This window comes from Pantherophis guttatus, chromosome 7 (assembly GCF_059756535.1).
Source record: "Pantherophis guttatus breed Tessera chromosome 7, ASM5975653v1, whole genome shotgun sequence".
Classification (NCBI taxonomy): domain Eukaryota; kingdom Metazoa; phylum Chordata; class Lepidosauria; order Squamata; family Colubridae; genus Pantherophis; species Pantherophis guttatus.
This window is the reverse complement of record NC_142069.1, coordinates 24,587,744-24,612,439: the sequence shown is the minus strand read 5'-3', so window position 1 is coordinate 24,612,439 and position 24,696 is coordinate 24,587,744. Positions and strand designations below refer to the sequence as shown.

The following is a 24,696-nucleotide window of genomic DNA, read 5'->3' as shown; positions in this document are numbered from 1 at the left end:
ACAGCCCAATGTGGTATTTCTTCATACCTTATTTCTGTAATGTGCAGATGAAACACAAAAATTGTTCAGAAGTATAAGGAATAAGAAAGAATAGAATAGAATAGAATAGAATAGAATAGAATAGAATAGAATAGAATAGAATAGAATAGAATAGAATAGAATAGAATAGAACAGAACAGAATAGAACAGAATAGAACAGAATAGAATTCTTTATTGGCCAAGTGTGATTGGACACACAAGGAATTTGTCTTTGGTGCATATGCTCTCAGTGTACATAAAAAGACAAGATACATTCGTCAAGAATCATAAGGTACAATACTTAATGTTGTAAAATCAAAACTGATTTGGGGTACTTATTTGTACTAAGACTGAGAGCCATCAACTTACCCCAAGTTGTTCCTAAAGGAGTAGGGACGACAAAATCCAGAACCAATACATTCTTGCCAAGTATGGCTGCTTCCTAAAAAAAAAAACCAATAAAGAGAAAAATGTGAAGTGGCCATGCCACTGCCCTCTATTCCTGATTTTTCTTTTTTCCCTCCCTACCACCTCGAATTGATTTATATCTGATGTTTATAAACATGTTCACACAATCATTTCCTCACTTTTTCTTGAAGGGTTTTTAAAATTTATTTTTAACAAAACTCTAAATTATCTCAAATCTGTTGATATCTCTGATGCATAGACGATATTGTTATTTTGGAAAATGAGTTTATCGATGTGTGTCTAATAACTGAGTTGTAAAACTGTTAATTTCCCTCATCTATTTAACAGACGGATATATTTGTAACTCGAAGATGAACTGTGGAGTTCTTGGTACTCTCTAAGGTTGTTTGTTTGCTCATAGACATTTTATTACTCCAGTAGGTATCATTCATACCTTATCTTTCTTCTCTTCTAATATCTCCTTCCTTCTGTTTTCTACTTTAAGGCCACAAATTATCCACTCTATTTTGAAAATTGAAAACATCCATTCTTTCTCAAGAACAAGTAATTGTGAAAATAAGGATGAGTTGCCAGTGGAAAAACTGAGCACGCCAATCAAAAATGGAAGATATAATTCCACTATAACAGTTTGGTACAATGGTCATAATACATCATTACTATCCAAGTGCTGTTATTCTGGATTAGACTCCTATAAATTGTAGCTCTTCAGATGTGTTGTAGTTAAAAGTTTGTGTTGGCTGGGAACTACAGAACTCTGAATTGGGGAAAGCTGTTTGAAATATATAAGCTCCTGACCCATACTGGTACAACATTATTACAAAGGTTTGTTTAAATGTTAGATTACTCCACAATCACCACAACAAGCCAATGCTCTCTCCAACTAAAGTTACTTTTAAACTATCTTATTAAAATATACTTTTGTAAAGTATATTTACAAAATAGACAAAACAGGCTCATCAGATTGACTTGATCGGAAGTCTTCTAGCACTGTGAGGTTCTAACAATTCCTCCTTTCCATCTTCTCTTTAAGATTCATAGCATTTACTTGAGTGAGAACAGCAATTGTTAGCTGAGCATTGTGGTGGCAAAGAAATTGGGGGGCTGGGAATCTAACAACTAACAACTAATCTAACAACTCAGTAGTAATTAAATGTCAAGCAATAATTTGCCTGCCTAAATTACCACAATTCTATCAAAGGATGAGAAGTCTTTCCACTAACTAGGTCACATGCTATATAAAATGACAATACTCCAAAACACTGTTTAAAATGAGCTTTATCGTGAGACATAAAGGAGTCAAATACCTTTGACCCCTGAGGTATTTGGCAGGTGACCTCAGTATTTGCCTTCACCTACAAATTCAGATGAATCATTACATATAAACCCACCCAGCAATGGTGAATATGCTAATCCCAAATGGTTTACCACAAGTTAGAGGAACAAACTGCTCATTAGTCAGTGTTTCTTCTCTTTCCTTTTTAAAAGTCAATCCTCAAAGGAACCATGTTTGGAAAAAAATGAAGCTGCCAATCCTTGGTTTGGGAAAAGCTCCTAATCACTTCCCACATTTCTCTTTGTTAGTTTTCTATCCCATCTTTCTTACAGCAGTCAAGGCTACATGGCCAATTGTTGTTGTTAGTTGCAAAGTCATGTCCAACCCATGGCGACCCCATGGACAATGTTCCTCCAGGCTTTCCTGTCCTCTACCATCCACTGGAGTCCATTTAAGCTCACGCCTACTGCTTCAGTGACTCCATCCAGCCACCTCAATTTCTGTCGTCCCCTTCTTCTTTTGCCCTCAATCTTTCCCAGCAATTAGGCTCTTCTCCAGTGAGTCCTTCCTTCTCATTAGGTGGCCAAAGTATTTCAGTTACATGCCCAATACTCCTATTTTTTCTTACATCCTATGAAGGAGGTTGGGTTGATAAATTGTGACCAGTCTGAAGTCAGAGAATGAACCTCTGTGAGTGAGACATACAATCTGAGTCTTACAGGTTCCAGTCCAATACCTGAATTACTAACACGTCCTCACCTTGTTTGCAATAAAAAGCATCTTAACAGACAGGGGTCATGAAGATTTTAAACAGACAACTGATATGGGTCCTCGGTTCACATTGGGAGTAATACCTTGACTATCATATCACAATTATTTGGAAAAGAAAGATATTAAGTATACTCATTTCCCGTCTAACAAGTGGAATATTTAATTGGGCTTTAATAGGTATCAAAGGTATTTGATAGAATTAGGGACTATTTAAAAGTCTAATACTTGTTATTTCTAAGAATTGTTCCAACATCTATTGGCATCTACCAGGCAGATGTTCCAGAACCAACGTTGTCTAGACTTCCAGGAGTAAATCATGTGCATCTAATCAAAGTCATATGAACACTTTAATGACAACGCATGCATCATGAAGTCATTGGACAAATCATAAAGTATATAATTTGAGTCCATCACATCATGAAGTGAAATACAAGTTCATAATTGTGCATTACCCCTTTTCCATTTGTGCATACCAAGCAGCTAGGTAGGTTATTAGTTTAGTTTGTAGCTAGGTAACAGCCCTTCAAAATAACTTAGCTTCATGGAAAATTGAAAAGTTGACCAATGATTCCTAGTCTAGGCAGTTCACAACACAGTTGCTGCCATGCGCATAAATATGGGTATGCTGATAAGAGCAACTGATGCAGCATTTTGACAAAGGACTCTTGAAACTTGGATCTAAACCAAGTTTCTAAACAAAGCTACATTCACTGACAAATGGAAGGAATCGTTCTTCCTTCCCCACCCATCCATGAGACTCTGACGGGATGTGGACGTTTCAAATTCCTGAAGAATTCATCATTGCAGCCAAAAACAAAAAAAGCATACACGTATCAGCCCAATAGTAAAAGTCGCCATGTTTATTGTGGCTTAAATTTTGAAGATCAGGGCCTATTTTATTAAATGTATGTCTAATCTGGCTATTGATATACAAGCCAGTTATATGCAGTTATATAAAAAAAGGAGAATCAGGGTAGACAATAATACAAGAGACAGGAGTCCCACGTTATTATGCAACCAAAAAAAATCTAAACACACAAAAAGGAAAAAAAACCCTGTGATCCTTGTTAATTACTATGGAACAAACAAAGGCAAGACATCTATTTTATGTTATACCACAATTTAAAAAGGGACAATTAATTTTAGTGGGAAGCTAATCAAGCTAATCTTAGTTAAACCCAAGCTTGCAGATATGATACTAACTCAGCAGTTTGATGTAGCAGCCTCCCTTTGAAAGTCAACCCATCCTTTGTTTGGAACTAAAATGTGGCCTAGATCTCCTAGAAAATCCAGAGACAAAAATGCTTCCCACTAACTTGTATTTTGTAGGGATGTCATGTTGCTTGTTTATTGGCAGAAAACCTGTCCAGTTTGGTTACTTACAAGGTAACTTCTAGATATATGGGAAGCCCAAAAGCAAATACTGCTTCCTGTATTTTCAAAGTACCTGGGATCACAATCACTAACTCAGCAAGAAGCTAAAAGCTATCATAACGCCTGTATTTTCCAGAATACCCATTCTTCCTACTTAACTACGGCAAATGTTTATTATTTTGATGGCTCTCCTATTTTAGGAGTAGTACTGATGTTATATCCTATCTGGTTATTCTTTGAAAATCAAACTAGCTTCAGATTCAGAGGCAGAAACAGGGATCCTGGCAAATTCAGAAGGATTACTACCTTGCCAGCAAATATATTTGTTATATTCTTTAAAAATGCTGCAGGAGCTCTATTTGAAACATGAGTTTCTGTATTATTTTTATGTTGGGAACAAAGCCACTACAGTAAAATATCTGTAGAACTGGCTTAGAATGGATATCGTCACTACAAGTGTTATGCTAGGGATGATAGAAGAGTTATGACCATGACTGTATAAAATGGACAATTTATGAAGGAAGTACGCTTCTAGCTTTAATATTTTACGTCTATCCAAGCTTGGAAAATTGCAAAGCCATAATTTAGTCATGGACTACTCCGTCTACGTATGAATGGTTGAAGGATCAAGTTCTGACTTCTTTAATTAGCACTGAAAAGATTTCCTGCCTGAAATCCTGAGGCACTTTCCGTAAGCAATTCTAAATTAGATGGTCCAACTCAATATATATTAACTTAACATATTATTGAAATATAATGCTATGGTTTTATGTTAACTTTGAATTGGTCTTCTAGTTGATGGAAGGATTTAAAGATGAACAAAGTTCAGGAGGAGAGTTTCACATTCTAGTAGTAGGTTGAAATAGTTTGCTTTCTCCAACAAACCAAAATACACCAAAACCCCAATGAAATACACAAGACATTATAATGAATCAACCAGACTAATCTTTCAAGCTATCAACCACAACTCTAGAAGAGCATGAACCTCATCTGGACCACCAATACCCATAAGTCCATTTTAATTACTATTGGGAAGGAGAATATAAATGAAGCAAGAAAGTTTCTTCTAGAAAATTACATTGTACTAAGGATCAAAGATAATATAGCTGCTGTGCTATTTAACAAGGGCTGTTGGTATATTTCAATTTTTATTTTCAATCTGTCCCACTTCAGGCATTTATTGCTGGCAACCATGTTTCCAATGCAGCTGGATACATATTTTATTTAAAAATATAAATACAATACTTTAGATGAAAAGGGAATTCAAATCTTTTATCCTTCAAAACTATTAATACATTGCACATTTTATTCATACCAAAACAATTAAAAGGAAAATATTGTTACACATTTCCCCACGAAGGTAAAATAATAGACAGCTAATTATTTTTCATTTATTTTAACAGATTCTAAAACAAGATGAATGGTTTATTAATTAAATATGTTTCAAATAATTCTCTTTAGATCAGTTTTTCCAGTCTTTTGCTCTCCAGTTGCCAAAGATTATGGTGGAAAGCCATTGCTAAAATATCTGGAAGGCTGAGAAGGGCAGACCTTAATATATATTCAACTGGTAATTATCAGGAGACATGGCTAGATTTCAGTTTAATGTAATTCTGCTCTTTCGTTGGGTTTGTATCATTTTTTTTCAGAGGGATTCTCACAGTATTTGAGAAACACTCCTTTACATGGATCTATTCTATATGGAATCGTTTGAGGTTTTCCACAAGACTGTATAGTAACTTCCCCTGCCACATTGATTATATAGCACAGTTCTCCAATCTGGTGTCTTCCAGATGTGTTGCAATTAAAATTACTGGATTTCTTAGTACAGCTAACCTAGATGGCTGGAAGCCAATTAGGAAAGCTGTCTGAATTGACTGTAAAATGTATTCTGCATTCCACAAACCAATCTGTAGCTTATCTAGAGAGAGCTCATTTTCTAGACTTTGCTAAAACATATTGGAACAAATTCTAGCTATCAGAATGTTTTTTGTGAATCTAGCTTGGCTGATCTTACCTTTGAAGCTGCCAATCCACCAGAACCTCCTCCAATGACAATCAGATCGTAGTCATATGAAGCCTGTTTTGTTTGCCTGTTTCCTTCAAGTAGTTTAAGAAAAGCTCCTTCACGGTGTGCCTGAACACAGAAAATATAGAAACTGATCAATGTCCAAAGCAGCACTATAACTCAAAGGTGAAGTGGAAAAATTACTACTTCATGAAAAGAAATCAGGAGGGGAAAAAAGGTGAACTTAGAGGTGGGGAGTAATTTGGACACTACTAGGAAAAGATCATTAAACTACCTGGCTTAATGCAATTGAATGCAATCTCCCCAACTTTTGGTACTTTCCAAATTACATTTGTGCTCTACTCTCATAACTCCCAATGTCTCTAGAAATTGGGCCTAAAGTCTTCTACGTGAAAATCATTTCTCACCCCTGAACAACTGGCAATGTTTAATTCCATCTTTATTTGAACTATTGTGAGACAAACGTGAAGACTTCTCTACCATCTTGCTTTCCAAATACCTGCAAGGTAGATATGTCATCCCAGCCTACAGTGATTTACATCATGTGTAGCTCATTCCTTAAATGCTCCAAATAAATGGATTGAGGTTCTGCATATTAGTTTGAGGTTCTACATGCATTAGTTATATAAATACTGCTCTTTGATAGAACATAGCATAATAGGATTGGAAGGGACCTTGAAGATCTGGTTCAACCCCATGCTTGAACGGGAGACCCTATACCCATGATGGTGAACCTATGGCACGGGTGCCCCATGTGGCACACGGAGCCATATCAGTGGGCACGCAAGCGTTGCTGTAGTTCAACTCCAGCACGTATGTGTGTGCCGGCCAGCTGATATTTGGACCTTTCAGTCCCATCGGAAGTTGGGAAATGGGCTGTTTCCGGCCTCCGGAGGGCCTTCGGGGGGGGGGAGGCCGTTTTCGCCCTCCCCAGGCTCCTAGAAAGCCTCTGGAGCCTGGGGATGGTGAAAAACGGGCCTACCGGGCCCACTGTGTCATCACGTGCTAAAAGCAGTGGGGGCACGTGCGCATGCGCAGGGGTGGGGAGCACCAAATTATGGGTGTGGGCGCACACGTGGATGACCTCCCCGCACTCCCCCTGCTTTTGGCATGCAATGGCAAAAAGGTTTGCTATCACTGCCCTATACTATTCTGGACAAATGGCTGTCCAATCTCTTCTTCAAAACCCCCAGGGATGTAACACCCACAAACTTCTGGAGGCAAGCTGTTCCACTGGTTAATTGTTCTCACTGTCAGGAAATTTCTCCCTAGTTCTAGATTGGATCTCTGTTTAATGACCTTCCATCCATTACTTATCTTGCCCTCAGATGCTTTAAAGAATAGGTCAACCCACTCTTCTCTGTGATAGTTCCTCAGTACTGAAATTCTACTATCATGTCACTATTAGTCCTTCTCTTTGTTGGACTAAACATAACTAATTCCCTCAATTGTTCATTATATGGTTTAGCCTTTTGGTTACCCATTTAGTCTTTTTTAACTTATGGTGCCTCTCTGTTTCTGCAGACAAAAATATTTCAGTTGATACAAGATACAGCTTCCATAAACCCTTGAAATAACAAAAAAGCAGTTTATATTTTATATATTATATATATGCATTTTATAGCCTGAACATATATACAGCGATGTATCTTTAAATAATGCTGTTTTCTCATTTTGTTTTTGAATGATGCTCTATATACAGTACTCAGAAATGTTGTCATTTGCCAAGAAATAATCTCTTAGATCAGGGGTATCAAACTCGTGGGCTGCGGGCCGGATGCGTGACATGCTGGCCTCTCCCACCCCTGGTTTAGAGAAGGAGGGGAAAGTCGTGATATGTCACTTGACGATGATATTACGATGTGAGTTTGACACCCGTCTTAGATAGATGAGAGCTAAAAGGAACTTGGCCCAGTGATAAAATGTAAAATTTGTTACTACCGGTTCTGTGAGCATGGCTTGGGGGTAAAATGACTGAGTGGGCGTGGCCAACTTTTTTTTTTTTTACTTTTAAAACCATTTTTTCATTTTAAAAAATGCTTTTAAAGCCTCTGACGATCCCAGCTGACTTGCCTGATCGGCAGAGGCTTTTTTCCTTTTAAAAACATGTTTTCTATAACCTCTTCGGCCAAAGAGGTTGTAGAAAAAATGCTTTTAAAAGCCTCTGATGATCCCAGCTGAGTGGCGCGATCATCAGAGGCTTTTTTTTTTACTTTTAAAAGCATTTTTTTTCGGCCAAAGAGGTTGTAAAAAATGCTTTTAAATTTTTTTTAAAAGCCTCTGATGATTGCGCGGCTCAGCTGGGCAATGGGGAGGGGGGGCAGGGATTTTTGCTACCGGTTCTCCAAACCACCTGCCTCCATCGCTACCGGATCAGGCGATCCGGTCTAAACCATTTCACCCCTGGCTTGGCCCCATTGTAATGCGTAACAGGAGAAGCCTCTAAAATCAAACTCCACTAAGGGGTATCTCTGGGAAGGAAGCTCCTTAAACTTCCAAAACTTCCACTGGGAATGCAACTGTACCTTACCAGGATCAGCTATAAAATAAAAAGTTTATGGGCAATTACTCTGTTTAGAAACTTGTTTTAACAAAACTTATATATGTTTAGATATATTATTTTACTGTTCCACACTGTTCAAACAGGAAGGAAGCTAGGAAGAGCGATTCCAATCAAGTACAGCCCTTCCTCCCTAAGATTTAATCAATATTTTCCTTTCCGCCTCTACTTCTCTCCTCTGATAATCAGCAGCCTCTTTAAATGGTTTATACAGGGAAAGGTAGGTGCACCTGCATCCATAAGGCTGTAATTCTGGTCTACAATTTCCTTTGCAAAAACACTGGTAAGCAGAAGAGAGAATGGGTTATTAATCTTAAATATAATTCACTTCACTGACTCATTGCATCCATAAACAAAGTGGGATTGTATCTCAGGAATATCAAGGCATCCTAAATAATTACCAAGCTTGAGTATCTAGTTTACCAGAGTAGGGATTGTAGTCTGAGGTATATCCCGTGCATTTTCCAATAGCTGCAGGCACTTGGTCAAAAGCTGGTGTAAAAAATGCTTCCATAATGTTAATTCTTTGATATGCACATGAAGACTTAATATGCTTCTCCTAGAAGTCATGGGATTAATATGAAAGAGTAAGGAAGATGTCATAGACCCAAGTTGTTTGGTGAAGAAAGGAAATGTTTATGGGGGGGAAAGACTTAACTGACTGGTAAAAGAGAGAGTTCAGTGTAGTTTTAAGGAACGATTCATATAAAAATACTCTATAAAAGTAGAAATATTTGCTCATGCTTCACAAACCTGATTAACTCAAGGTGCAGTGCTAAATCAAAGAAGAATTTGGCTCTTAATCCATGTAGATAAATTAGCTGCCATTCTTCTTTTTAAAAATTATCTTTCAATAAATATCCTTTTGAACAGATAAAGTCTTCCACTAATTTCCACAACCCCCAAGATTAAATCAGCAATTACACCTATAAAGTCAGCAATGTAGCTGCATATTGACATATCACCCTTTGTAGTAGATATTTTTAAAGTGTTTTTTTAATATATATTCTTGTTTTTATTGTGTTGTCAACCACCCAGAGCTGGTTGGGTAATGAGATGGGCAGCATATAAATTTAAATTTGGTTGTACCTGTAAGATACTAAACAAAATTGGCAAAACTGACTGATACACCCCTTATTTCATTTATCTTATGAAAAAGCACTACACAAAGTTATGATAATAAGCTTATCTTATGACAGTGATATATGGAACTTTGGAAAGCAAGAGGATGAAGTGGTAAAAGACATGAAAGAGTAAACAGAATGGGGAAAAAAATAGGTAGGCTTTGTGTCCACAAAAGTAAAAGAAAGGAAAGGAAAGCATAGATCTAAGGGTGGCCTGATTGTAAGCAGAAATGATATGCAGGTTTAATTATAAATTGAATGGCCTATAGCAGGGGTGTCAAACTCGATTTCATTGAGGACCGCATCAGGGTTGTGTTTGATCTTAGGGGGCCGGGGTGGACATCGCCAGCTTGACGTCACTCCCCAGGCTCTGTTTTTGCTGCCAGAGGGCTGCAGGAGGCCATTGCGGCTGAAAACAGAGCCCGGCAGGCCTTGCCGAGCTCCGATTTTGCTGCCAGAGGCACCGTGTGCCGGTCGGTCCTTCACTGTTTCCAGGCGGCCTTGTGCCCAAACAAGGGCTTTGGCAGGACTGTGATTGAAAGGTACAAAAGATTATGACAATATGCAAAATTTGGAGAATAGAGTGACATTATGCCAGAGATATTTTGGAGCTTCAACAGATCACTGTGAAAAGTATGGATATGAGAAAATATTGCACATTGTAAAGAAACCATGTGATGAATGAAATAAGTCTGTCTGACAGAATATTAAGCACAAACATAGAATCAAGGTTGGCTGTTGAATGGGATACAGGTAGTATACAATGGGAGTAAAGCATGAGTGAGAATAAACAAGATGTTTTATAAATTGATTGGTACTGAGCAGGGAAGCTGAAGCTCAAATACTGTGGCCACCAAATGAGACGAGAGGACTCAATGGAAAAGACCCTGATGTTGGGAAAAAGTGGAAGCAAATGGAAAAGTGGATGGCAGAAGATGGTTAGATAATATCAAGTCAACAAACATGAATTTGAGCAAACTCTGAGAGACAATGGAGGAGGGTCCTGGAGTGCTATGGTCCATGGGTTTGCAAAGAGTTGGACACAACTTAGCAACTGACCAATCACAATAAGAAATAAGGCCAGGGTGATTGTTTAATGTATTTGTGGATAACTGTATAAGGGATGCTTGGGCGATGTTAGAAGTCCTGTGGGATTGGAGGTATGAAGGTATATGTACTGCATTTTTGAAGGCAGATGGTGCCAGGGTATTGGCTAAGAATCCTAATAATTTGCAGTGAATATTGTTAAGATTGTGTCTATGATGCACTAAGGAAAATGGACCTAAAATTCATTATACCAAAGACCAAGGCAGTTGTGTTTGCTGCGTGAAAGGAATGAAGAATTATAAAGTATACATAAATGTGCTCCTGCCCCCCCCCATACACACACACACAACTACAAGCCAATTTATAGACCAAGTATGAACTGTGTAATTTAGCAGTATTTTTATTAAGACATGAAATGGAATGGGACATTTTAAGATATGCAAATACTATGTACTACTAAAAAACCCCAGAAATATAGTAGCAGTTTTTCCGGACTAATGCATTTTACTAAAAGGCCCAAGTTTTGTGCAAAAGAATCAATGGACCCAGGCTTGACATCAGGACCCAAAATAAGGACAAAGTAATATTGGAGCATCCTAACCAATTAAGGTGTAATGCAACCTTTTAGCTCCTTCAAAATCTTGAACAGCCCAGTATTGTTCCACATCGTCCTGAAACTCAAATTGCTACCAACCTGTTACTCTCTTTACTATGCCTTTGGTTCTCTCAGAACTTATGCGTACAGATGTGGCATCAGCAACCAATTTACTTTGTAAAAGGTTTGAAAGCCTGTACATCCTCCCCCCCCCCAAATGCCTGCAGAGTGTCTACTCTACAGCGTCAAGTGTCCAAAGAGCTGTGACTCTGGACTCTTAATTACAACCTCTGGAGAGCAGGAGGGCAGATCCAGTGGTGAAATCCAATTTTTTTTTACTACCGGTTCTGTGGGTGTGGTTTGGTGGGCGTGTTGTGGCTTGGTGGGCATGGCAGGGGAAAGATACTGCAAAATCTCCATTCCCACCCCACTCCAGGGGAAGGATACCGCAAAATCTCCATTCCCACCCCACTCCAGGGGAAGGATACTGCAAAATCCCCATTCCCTCCCCATTCCTCCTCCTAGGGGAAGGATATTGCAAAATCTCCATTCCCCCCCCCCACTCTGGGACCAGCCAGAGATGGTATTTGCCAGTTTCCTGAACTACTCAAAATGTCCGCTATTGGTTCTCTGAATTGCTCAAAATTTCCACTACCGGTTCTCCAGAATCCGTCAGAACCTGCTGGATTTCACCCCTGGACAGATCCGTTAGAGAGGGCAGATCACTCAAAGCAGATTGGCAGGAGGGGGGAAAGCCACCTTTCTCTGAACTCCTATCAGAAGTCCCATGGAGTTCAATGGGACCCGTACCTTCAAGGAAAAGCGGAAGGTAACGACCCCGAAATCAACGAAGGTTGCTTGAGACTTAGTTCGGCTAGAACGTACGTAGCATTAAGCCAGCTGCTTCTCCCCCCCCCCTCCATCCGATCGTTTTACTTCAACATCTCAACCCAGCGTGCTATAAACGGGAGCTGTCGCCCCAAACATCTGGGAAACCCCAAGTTGAGAGGGGTAGTAGAGCCAACCCCCACCGCACACTCAATCACCGCGGTCCCCTACCTTCACAGTCCGGTCGTAGCCGCCTACGTACTGCTTTCGGAGAAACACGGCAGGCAAGGAAGGCTCCATCGTGAGTTCAAAGAGCGCGTTTCTCAGTTGATGCCCATGTTCTGCAACACAAAACAGGCGAGAGAGGAAGAAACGCGCCGGCTAGGAGCTCCGCCTTTTTATGGATTAGACGGTAGAGGCCCCGCCGGGAGGGGGCGGGGGCGGGACTCTCCCCGCCCAACCTTTCGCTCTTGCGCCGGCCGCGATTCTTGGCAAAGTTACTTAAAAGGCGTCCGTGAGTCACTCGCCAGTAAGCATGACTTGCTGGTTTTTGTTTTATTTTTTCCCCCCCTCCTTGCTTCACGTCACAAATCTGATCTCCCAACTTCAGATTTCAAGACTGTACTTTGCGCTTTGGGGCAATTGCAGAAGCCCCAGCAATGTAGGCGTCATCCTATAGTAGCCATTTCCAAGCGCAGCTGACCTGCAATTTTGCGCGCCCACCGGGCCGTTCGGAAGCGGAACCCTTTGAGTTCAAGAAGAGGACCGGCTTGAACTGTTGGAATCCATTTCCCACAACTCTTTGAGACATACTGGCTGGGGATTATGGGCTTTGCACTCCAAACCACGCCTAGCATATGCTGTACTAAGGCTGCATTTCTGTACCCACGAACCAGCAAGCTGGAATGTGCAATTTGGCCAATTTCTTTTCTGGCATAAAAAAGACATTTTTTTAAAAAAAAAAATTCTCTTGAGGATTTGGGATGTTAATCTCTTTGGACAGAGCTTGAAGTCTGGCATTTTCTCCTCCTAACAAAATACTATGAAATCAGAATGTTTTCCTACCGAAGAGTATAGAGGCTGTGTTCATTCAACACACTAAGCCAAAACAAGACAAAGTACATTATAGCGTAGAATGATGCACATGTTCATGTCATATGACAAGTTGCGGTTTACCATGATTTATTCAATGAGTTGCAGTTGGCTGAGTTCACATAACATGTTAAGTTTCTGACCAACAACTAACTGTATATACAAAACACTATGAACCAAAGTTAACAAAAAGTGTGCCGTCAGAGAAAATACCTTCAAAAGGACAAAAATAACAGTAAAGATCATACAAAAATATCATTGATATAGAGGCGTTCTTTTAATACTAACCGTTTTATTGAAGAAAGAGCAAGACCAAAAAGATGCAGATTGTGAGATGTTGATAGAGAGGTAACAGTCAGGCATACTGGCACCAAAATAATTGGCAATAGAGCAATGGCTGTGATCAGACAGCGTGGTTTGCTAAGGGTAAATAACTATAGGTAGTCCTCGAATTACAACAGTTCATTTAGTGACTGTTCAGAGTTATAACAGCACTGAAAAAAGGGACTTATGACCGTTCTTCACACTTACGACCATGGAGCATCCCCATGGTCATGTGATCAAAATTTGGATGCTTGGCATCTGGTTCATATTTATGAAGTTTGCAGTGTCCAGGGATCAGGTGATCAGCTTTTGTGACCTTCTGACAAGCAAAGTCAATGGAGAATCCAGATTCGTTTAACAACAATGTTATTAACAACTGTAATGATTCACTTAACAACCGTGGCAAGAAAGGTTGTAACATGGGGCAAAACTCACTTAACAAATTCTCACTTAACAACATAAATTTTGGGCTCAACTGTGGTCGTAAGTCAAGGACTACCTGTACTGCTGATTGTCCATGCAGCCCTCCCAGCTGATGCACGGGAGGCTGACAGAGGGGAAAAAAATGTACAAATTAATTATACGTTATCCTGGATACAAAGATGAACTGTAGTATAAAATGTATTAAAGGGATAGATGCCTTGGAATATGCTAGTATTAGTTAGTTAGCATTATGGAATAATCCTGAACACCAAATATGCCTTTGGGACATCCAGAGAAGGTTAAAGAAGTTAAAATGGAAGCTGCAATCACACTGTTAAAGTCCAGCCCCCAACTACGTTTGTCAATCAGAATATTGTGGCTAACATCTTACACACACACACACACACACACACACACACACACATGGACGGACACATGGACACGGACACCTCCACTCCTGATGATGTATCATAGGTGATAGGAGGAGGATGCTTTGTTGATGATTATATATTTATTCCTCTCTAATTACAAATGTAAAAAAAAATTAAAATAGGAAGCTTCTACCATACCTTTCATTTTCTAAGAATGCTTCCAGGTCCAACAGCCATTTACAGAAAGCAAACACACTGGGTGATGCAATCCAACCAGACAAAGGGGCAAAAGTAGTAAGTTTGGGGTAGATTACAGGGTGGGGTAGATCAGGGAAGTGTCAGGAAGAAAACCTTACCAGCTGGCTTCTGGTGAATGGATTGTTTGTGACTGTTTATCCCCCAGTACAGGATGTGGTAAAAAGAAAATCTTTTTTCCTTGGCTCCATTTTTTTGAGAAAATTCAAGACACTCAAGCTAGGAATGAGATCCTGTGACTCCAAACATTCTTTTTCCTTGCTACAGGGGCTGTTTCTCCTGTGGCTTAATCTCAGTTTAATCTGCTGGATACATATGTACACATCAAATGAAGAAAATCATTGTGCTGCTGGTAGTCTTCATCTGAGTTATTGTTTAGAAAATTATTTTCTACAACTGGAACTTTTATATGAGATCCACAACTTTAGTATAAATCAATTTCATCCATAGGGTGATTTTTAACTTCAAATTGCTAAAAGGAAGTTACTTTCAACTATTGGTGGCCAAGTCAGGAGATGGGAAACATATAAAGCTTCACATTATGTAAACAGTTTTACAACTGGCAAATATTTGTACACTCAATGAACTTGTTTTAATTAAGCAATTTTCTGTCACCTTCCTGAAATTGCAGAACAGAGGAAGACACACAGGGATATAAAGCACTACACTGTATGAAGGTTTTTAATCATGCTATTCTGTTTTGAACTGCAATTCTGTTTTGAACTGGGCCAGCTCTGCCAGCAGCTGTATGAAAAAACAAAAAAACAAAACAAAACAAAAAATGCTTATAACAGTAGCCAGCTCCCAGATCAAAAGGACACAACTTCATTTATCCCATAAATATAAGAAAGGAGGAACATACAGTTACAGTAGTGGCCAAAATTGTAGAAACCTTTTGGGAAATATGTATTTTCTAAAACTAACTAATATCGTGTTTTCCCAAAAATAAGACCTGGTCTTGTATTAATTTTTGCTCCAAAAGACGCATTAGGGCTTATTTTCTGGGGATAGGGCTTACAGTATATTACGAGCATCCTGAAAAATCATGCTAGGACTTGTTTTCCTGTTGGTTCTTACTTTTGGGGGAACACGGTAACATCACTTTTTTTTTGAGTAGTACCATAAAATTATATATCAATGGAAAGATAATTTAATCAAGAATCTAATGTAATAACTTTTATGAAGGATTTGCTATTAGAATAGCAGTTTCAGTATGAAGAAGAAAAGTGAAACGTAGAAAAAATGAGATATACAAAAAATATCACCATGTCAGTTAATAGTTGAGTAACCTTTAGCATCAGTTACAGCCTTACAACGTCTTCCCATGGAGTGAACCAAGTCTTTTAGTTCTGCAGCTGTTATAATGTGAACAGTCGAGGTGGCAGAGTGGTTAGAGTGCTACTTCAGCTGACTGCTAGTTCAGCAGATCAGCGGATCAAATCTCACCGGCTCAAGGTTGACTCAGCCTTTCATCCTTCCAAGGTGGGTAAAATGAGGACCCAGATTGTTGGGGGCAATATGCTATTTAGTATACCGTCTTTGGTGTAAGTCGCCCAAAGTCCTTGGAGAGTGGGCGGCATAGAAATATGACAAACAAACAAACAAACAAACAAATAAATAAAAGCCAAGATTGAATGATTGCTTTTATTAAGTGAGTTTTATTGCTGAGTCGCTTCTGACTAACAAATTTCTTTAGTCGGCTCCATAGATTTTTCAATTGGGTTAATGTCTGGGCTATTCCCAGGCCATTCCAGCAGTGGAATATGATTATATTGAAACTCCCCCAAAAAAGTGTTATTAGCCATCAAACCTCAAAAATACACTTTTCCCAAAAGGTTTCCACAATTTTGGCCACTACGGTAGTCCTCAGCTTAAAACTGCAATTAGGACTAGAATTTCCATTCTTAAAGTGCGCAGTTAAGTATACTCGATGTTATGACTTTTGCCATGGTTGTTAAGCAAATCACTGCAGTGTTAAGTGAATCACACAGCCATTAAGCGAATCCACCTCCCCCCCCCCGCCCCATTAACCTTGCTTGTTAGAAGCCAACTGGGAAGGTCACAAATGATGATTTAATGACCCTGGGAGGCTGCAACAATTGTAAATATAGGATGGCTGCCAAGCACTCATTTTGATTACATGACTGGGGGAATGAACAATTGTAAGCGTGAGGACCAGTACTTTTTTCAGTGCTGTTGTAACTTTGAATGGTCCCTAAACAAATAGTTGTAAATCGAGGGCTACCTATATAGGCATTTCCATTATTATTATTATGGCAATTCTTACAGTGCATTGTGAAATGACAGTTGCATAGATGGTCAAAAAAGTCAGGATGGCAGTCACAGCCATGAGATCCAAGCCTCAGTCCTTTTTCTGCATTGCACTACGTGTAAAAAATGGTCAGGCTTCAAATGCAAGGTGGAGGGGGGGGCATCATTTTTTAATCTCTCCCTACCAAAACCCCTGGATAGATAAGATTGATAGATAGCAACATTCCATGTGTGTTTAAGCTTTAAATTTAAAGCATTCCACAGTCATTATCTCAAATCATTCTTACTGAAGTGCAAGCTGGCAAAGTAGAACAGTTTTAAATGAGTTCCATTTTTTAACTGAAAGACTAAAAACTCTTGGTTTGTTTAACATCACCAAGTGAACTGATCTGCAATGCTGTGTTTGTACACAGCAGGGTTGAACAATTTAGAGGCATTCATATTGAAAGACAGAGACGGGACTAAAGGGAAGTTTCACACATTCATTTCCACTCTTATTTTTTCTTTTTAAAAAACCCATGGCAATTCCCCCCCCCCCAAAATTTCAGTGGCATATGTATAGCAATTGCAAAATGGGGGAGTACATCCCTCAGTATTCCAGGCTGCCCAATGTATCACATAATTCTCACATAAAAGCATACTTCTGTTTTGAACCTACAATAACTTTCAGCTCTCTGCCTTATAACTAGGGCATTCTGACTAGTATATAATGGCAGGGGAAAAAAATAATGTAGGCTTTTAAATTTATAGTATAGAGCCATCTCTATACTACCCTTGGTGTAACTTGGAGTTTTGTCTTGTTCTTTTTGGTTTGCTGGGATACTTTTGCACTATTTTGGCTTAACTTGACCAGGATTGTGTAGCCCTTTTGCCAATTTCAACGATATCCACACCTGGTTCTTTTGTTCCATCTTGCAGAGTAACAAAATCCTTTCCATTCAGTTCCCTTTTTCTATTTTGGTTAGGGTTGTAAGCACGGGTGAAATGCTCCCGGTTCGGACCAGATCACCCAATCCGGTAGCGATGGAGGCGGGTGGTTCGGGGAACCGGTAGCAAAAATCCCTGCCCTCCCATGCTGAGCCGCACAATCATCATAGGCTTTTTTTTTATTTTTAAAAGCATTTTTTCTACAACCTCTTCGGCTAAAAAAATGCTTTTAAAAGTAAAAAAAAAATAGCCTCTGCCGATCAGGCAACTCAGCTGGGATCGTCAGAGGTTTTTTAAAACATTTTTTACAACCTCTTCAGCTGAAGAGGTTGTAGAAAAAAATGTTTTTAAAAGCCTCTGACGATCCCAGCTGAGTTGCCTGATCGGCAAAGACTTTTAAAAGTCTTTTTTTTTTTTATAACCTCTTTGGCCAAAGAGGTTGTAGAAGAATTTTTTTAAAAAAAAAAAAGCCTCTGCCGATCAGGCAACTCAGCTGGGATCGTCAGAGGCTTTCAAAAGCATTTTTTACAACCTCTTTGGCCAAAAAGGTTGCAGAAAAAAATGGTTTTAAAAGTTTTTTTTAAAAAAAAGTTGGCCATGCCCACATTATACCCCCCACCAAGCCACGCCCACAGAACCGGTAGTAACAAATTTTACATTTCACCACTGGTTGTAAGTTGATGCAAGTTCATGGAAGAGAGTGATAAAGTAGCTGGTGCTACTCAGCACTCCTTAGTTTAGGCATAAGGAGTGCTGAGGGCGAGGCAGAAGCCTCTCTGAGTTTGGTGCTCATCTCTGTCTGCACGGTTGATATGCTGGATGGAGTGATGGAGCCTTTGGCAATGAGGGTGGAACAGCTAGGGTTGGGGGAGATTGGGGAGTGGTGAGAAGGGGCAGGTAAACTAATAGGATGGGGATGGATAGAGGGAGATATGGTGGGAGACAGAGGGTGCACCATTCTTGGGGAAGGCAACCTTAGTATTTAGTATCACTATTGTCTTCCAGACCTTTCTGCTATGACCCAAAGTCAGTTAACCAGGACACCAGAAATTCTGGCTTCCAGGAGTTGCTACTTAATGCATCGTCATATCTGAGTCTGTCATCTGCACCTCTATAACTGTCTGGTTTGGTTCTGCAACCCAACAAGACAGACACAGACTTCAGAGGATAATTAGAACTTTAGAAAAAACAATTACTACCAACCTGCCTTCCATTGAGCACCTGTACACAGCACGAGTCAAAAAGAGGGCTATGAAAATATTTACAGACCTCTTGCATCCTGGACGTAAATTGTTTCAACTCCTACTCTCAAAACAACGCTATAGCACACCAGAACAATTAGACACAAGAACAATTTTTTCCCGAATGCCATCACTCTGCTAAACAAATAATTTCCTCAACACTGTCAAACTATTCACTAAGTCTGCATTACTATTATTATTAATCTTCTCATCGTTCCTATCACCCATCTCCTCCCACTTATGACTGCATGACTGTAACTTTGTTGCTTGTATTCATATGATTTATATTGTTTCCTAGTATGATTTGATTGCTTATTTGTACCCTATGACTATCATTAAGTGTTGTATCTTATGATTCTTGACAAATGTATGTTGTCTTTTTATGTACACTGAGAACATATGCACCAAAGACAAATTCCTTGTGTGTCCAATCATACTTGGCCAATAAAGAAGTCTATAAAGCTGAAATAAAGCTGGCCTCCTCCAGAATTTAATTGTGGATGAGAGAGGTAACCATCTTTGTATCATCAAAAAAACATGCTGGGCCGAGGATGGTGGTATGGTGTTATTTGTTTATTTAGTTTATTTATATGATTTATAAAGACTCCCATCTCATACAAGTCACTGGCTTGCATGTAAGGATTGGAAACACACACACACACACTTACACATACATATGCGTCCGCGCACACACGCGCACACACACACAAACCCCATGACATAACCTCAGGCATCTAAAGACAAACAATAACCAGACTCACAGCGGAAAAAAGCACAGCAAAGCTCATCTAATCACCTGATCCAAATGCCCGGGGAAACAGCCAGGTCTTCAGGATTTGTCTGGTTTTGTAATGTTCATTGTATTTTATAAAATACAGAATATTTCCAGAAGACAAAAAAAGAACAACAGCTAAATATAATAATCTTTAAAATGAAAAAAAAAAATGGAGTCCCCTCCCAGAGAGGTTTTTAAAAGGATTTTTTTTAATAATGAAAAGAAAAAAACTCATAAAATGTATATTAAAAACTTAGTTATTAAAATCAGATATTAAACATATGAATAGTCACTGTCTTACTAATTTATACCATATAATACTACAGTACGATCAATGCAAAATATATGATGAAAATGATTGAAAAGTATCATAAAAGCTTTGGCAAATAGTGCATATAGATTTTTCCTTTGATTAGTAGGAAATGTTGCCTTTTCCAAGTTAGGAGAATCATGCATTTCTAAAAGCCATTCCTTAACATCTGGAATAATGTTAACTTTTCCCAAATCTCAATATAATTCCTTTAGCTACTTCCACCTCCACCCCCAGCACAATACAGCCATAATTCCTGATAAAGTTTTAGTATATAATTCAACATCACAATGACATCTTTAATATTTAAAATTCTCTCATTAATCTATTTATATACACTGAGCAGGAGCTGAGATTCATGATGACCCTAAAACAGTGTACCAACTCTGGCCAAGGATATAAAAGTGGTCCTTGATTTACGACCACAATAAAGTCCAAAATTTCTGTTGCTAAGTGAGACCATTAAGTAAGTTTTGTCCCCATTTACGACCTTTCTCATCCCATTTTATGACCTGTATTGTTAAATGAACCACAGCAGTAGTTAAATTAGTCACATGGTTGTTAAGTGAATCTGGCTTCACTGCTTGTCAGAAGGTCGCAAAAGGGGATCACATGACCCCAGAACACAGCAACCGTCACAAATATGAGTCAGTTACCAAGTATCTGAATTTTGATCACATGATTATGGGGATGCTGCAATGGTCATAAGTGTGAAAAACGATCACTTTTTTCAGTGCTGTTGTAATTTCCAACAGTCACTACATCAAGGACTACTTATACATCTCCAGCCAGAGTTAAAGATGGAAAATCCTGAGAACCAGAAAACCTTAAAATCCACAGCCACTCAGCCTTGCCAGGATTGAGCTGAAGCTTTTTCTCCTTTATCCAGACCAGGGGTGTCAAACTCGCGGCCCGCAGCCCAGACGTGTCACGTGCTGGCCACACCCACATCCGGTTTAGCGAAGGGGAGAAAAGTCGCGATATCTCACGTGACACAGCCATGACAACGCGAATTTGATACCCCTGATCCTGACCCTCACAGCCTTCGGGCACTAGGAAGAGTTCTTGACAACAATCAAATGTTCGGGCCAGTCTAGAGATGTATAACTGGTTTCATCAGCATACCAGTTACTAAATAAGAAGTTAATAACATTTTGTGAGACTGTAATAATGTCATTCATACACACACATGCACACATACCTTTTAAAAAGTACAGTAAATTTTTCTGATAAATACAACAACAACAATAACAAAACTAAGGCTTTATGTCTAAGGCTATTTCAACGGCCTGGATTTTAAATCCTTCTTAGAAGTATATATCGGGTTTTTTGTTATTTATCTGAAGAACTTTCCTGTGAAACAATTTTAAATAAAATGTTTCACCTCTCCCCATAAAATATGTTCCTGCGTAGAAATGCTGTGACAGCCTAGTGTGGAATTTTCACAGTGCCACCCCTATGCATTGTGCAAACTGCCAGTGGCAGCATGACAGTGCAAAAATAATTTATCAAAGGTGCTCACTAAAGAAGTGTGTTCTGTACTGCTGTGTGTGAATTCTTTTCCCTTTAAGGCGTTTCCTGCCTGATAATATTAGCACTCTGAAACAATTGAGCAATTTCTGTACTGTACTTCCTATTTCTGTTCTCAATTTCATTTACTAGGAAAGGTCTTTTGGATCAAAAATAGGTAGCTGAACTTCAGCCTTTACAACAAAAGTTCTTAAAACTGCAAGAAGATCCTCCTGGATCAAGTGGCTGAGGAAAATCTCACGCATGCATGCACACATACACACACACACACACCTTAAGCATGGTATCCTACCTAGTATTTCTAGCAACTACTATTTGCAACATGATGTCCTAAGGTTTAAGAGATCGTATAAAGGTGTACTGGCTATTTGATAACCTTATTTGTCTAGTTCCTACTCTAAAACATAAACTGGTTTTTGAGCCTCTGGTTGAACATTTGTATCTAGTTGCATTCGCCTCCACATGTTCTGGCCATCAACTTCTTTCAACTTTTTAGCCTGCGTGGATAATCAAATTAGTAATTCAATACATTCAAAGAGCACCAGAATTGGGGACAGCTACTGACATCCAGAAAATAAAATGGAGGGAAATCCATATAAAGAAAAAGCTGGCACATTTATATATATATATATATATAGTCAGCATTTCAGCTGTTGATTAAAATCATACCACCACCACCACCACCATCTCATTAATCCTGCTCAGACTGTCTGTAATTAGCACAGCATCTAATTATAGCACCCTGGGCTTCATGAGGCACCTTCAGGGCTAAGGCTGGAACTTGGCCTAATATCATGAGTCCTGAACCAGTTTCTTCACTATCTCAGGTCAAAAGCTGAAGAAGTAACCTCGGCCTGAATGTCATGCCACCAAAACTGCTATGCAGGAAGAGTTTAACATGGCAGTCATGCCACCTGAGTCACTGCTTAAATCAGAAGTCTTCAAACTTGGCAGCTTTAAGACTTGTGGACTTCAACTCCCAGAATTCTCCAGCCAGCTGGCTCTAGCTGGCTGGAGAATTCTGGGAGTTGAAGTCCACAAGTCTTAAAGCTGCCAAGTTTGGGGACCCCTGGCTTAAATAGTCATTTGTTCCTCAGAGGAGACTCCTCCCTTTCTGAACTAGCATTAAACCAAAGGCCCGTAAGAGGAACTTTCTCCCGTGTCTTTCTCAAAGAGTAGAATTCCTTCTCTTCAGAAGATGAGGGCCTAGCTGGCTCTCCACATATGACCTTCTGAGCAACAAAACATGATATTGCCAATACAGGTAGTCTTCAACTTATAACCTGAATCAAGGCCAAAATGTCTGTTGCTAAGCAAGACACTTGCTTAGTGTCTCATTAAGTGAGACACTAGTGAAGTGAATCATTAAGTGAATCTGGCTCCCCCTCCCTATACACAATTGACTTTGCTTGTCAGAAACCAGTTAGGAAGGTTATAAACGATGATCACATGACCCCAGTGCAACTGTCATAAATACCTGCCAGTTGCCAAGTGCCTGAATTTGATCATGTGACCAGGGGGATGCTGCAATGGCTGTAAATGTGAAAAATGGTCACAAGTCACTTTGTTCGGAGCCGTTGTAAATTCGAACGGTCACTAAAAGCTGTACATTGAGGACTACCTATATTCAATATTTTTTTAAGTAAAAAAATCCTTTTTTGGGTGATGTAATTTTTAAGATGGCGGTGGACAGAGTGAAGATGACTTAATGAATCCATTTGATCCTGTCTGTCAGCCTTGAGACGTAGTTCAGACAAGAAGCACACCCAGAAGTACTTGCTCTGTATCTTTATTGTAAGGTAACATTAACAAAAGCTTGCAAGGCTAAGAGGACATTTCTCCTCCGTGGCCTCTTCAGTTCAAGAAACCAGGGAGGGTCTCTTTTAAGACATCTGCCATGCCCCCAGGCTCAGCTACCTCTTATATAACCATTGCCTAGTCCAGGAGTGTCAAACTCGATTTCATTGAGGGCCGCATCAGGGTTGTGTTTGACCTCCGCTGGGCTGGGGGGACTGGCCAGGGTGGGCATGGCCAGCTCGATGTCCATTTTCGGTTGCAACGGTCTCCTGCAGCCCTCTGCCAGAGAAAACAGTTCAGGAGGGCCACGCATGCTCCCCCCAAGCTCCATTTTTGGCCATGACAGCCTCCTGCAGCCCTCTGCCAGTAAAAACGGAGCTCAGGGGGGCACATGCGGTCCTCCCGAGCTCCGTTTTTCCTGGCAGAGGCATCACGGACCAGTCCTTCGCTGTTCCCAGGGCAGCCCCACGGGCCAGATCTAAGCACTCTGCAGGCCGGATCTGGCCCACGGGCCTTGAGTTTGACACCCCTGTCCTGGTCTATGGCTCTTCCTTCTCTCTCCAAGGTCATTCCCACATACCATTACACTGTCTGAGTGTTCACTCTAATTCCCTCTCAGAAGCAACCAAAAAAACTGTTTTCCTTAACTGCTTGTATTACTGCATCACACTTGCTTGGCCCTTGGATATTGCTTTCTCTCTCTCATTCTCTTTCTCCCCTTTTCTCTTTTGGCTTCAAATCACCCAAAAAGGAATATTATTATAAAAGAAACACTCTCTTGATTTTAGTATAGATGTTAAAGTTCACTTCTTTCAATTAATCTTTTTAACTATGAACAGTTACAAGAGGAATAACACCATCTCTTTATCACAAAAATCTTGAAAAAGATTACCCCTTTGTATAAACATATTGGCTCAACAGATGATGCTGAAGTACAACTTTCAGCATTTCTCACTAATGGCCCTTTTGGCTGACATCTGAATGTTGTAGTACAGCAACAACTAGAAAATTAGCTTCTCCCATATATTTACGCTGGCTTATCAGGCTAAATCATAGTGATTTACTGTGTTTAATTTTGACTTAACGTGTTGTATAAACCCAGTTATTATACTTAATAGCTTGCCTTTTATATGAATCCAGATGAATGCATCTTGTTCCACTAACCATTTTTTAAGTCAGATGACCTACCATGATGTGTAACTCAAGTCTGTATGTCTTGAGTGCTCATCATTCTCACTTTGAATGAAAAATTAATCCTTCAGTTTGAGAAAATGGGCAGTCTGGCCTTAGTGTTTTTTTTTTGTTTTTTTTTTTAATTTGATTTATATGCCA

General features: G+C 39.5%; 1 protein-coding gene across 2 annotated transcripts in view; it reads right to left on the bottom strand.

Annotated features, from left to right (window-relative positions):
• The window catches only part of TXNRD1 (thioredoxin reductase 1), a 61,123-nt gene that overhangs the window by 23,585 nt on the left and 12,842 nt on the right, over positions 1-24,696 (bottom strand). For both annotated transcript variants that reach the window (XM_034403852.3, XM_087873794.1), the window contains 3 exons: positions 12,280-12,389; positions 5,883-6,002; positions 388-460 (listed from right to left, as the gene is read on the bottom strand). In XM_034403852.3, coding sequence (XP_034259743.2) covers positions 388-460; positions 5,883-6,002; positions 12,280-12,389 — 303 coding nt within the window. The remainder of the gene's footprint in view (positions 1-387; positions 461-5,882; positions 6,003-12,279; positions 12,390-24,696) is intronic.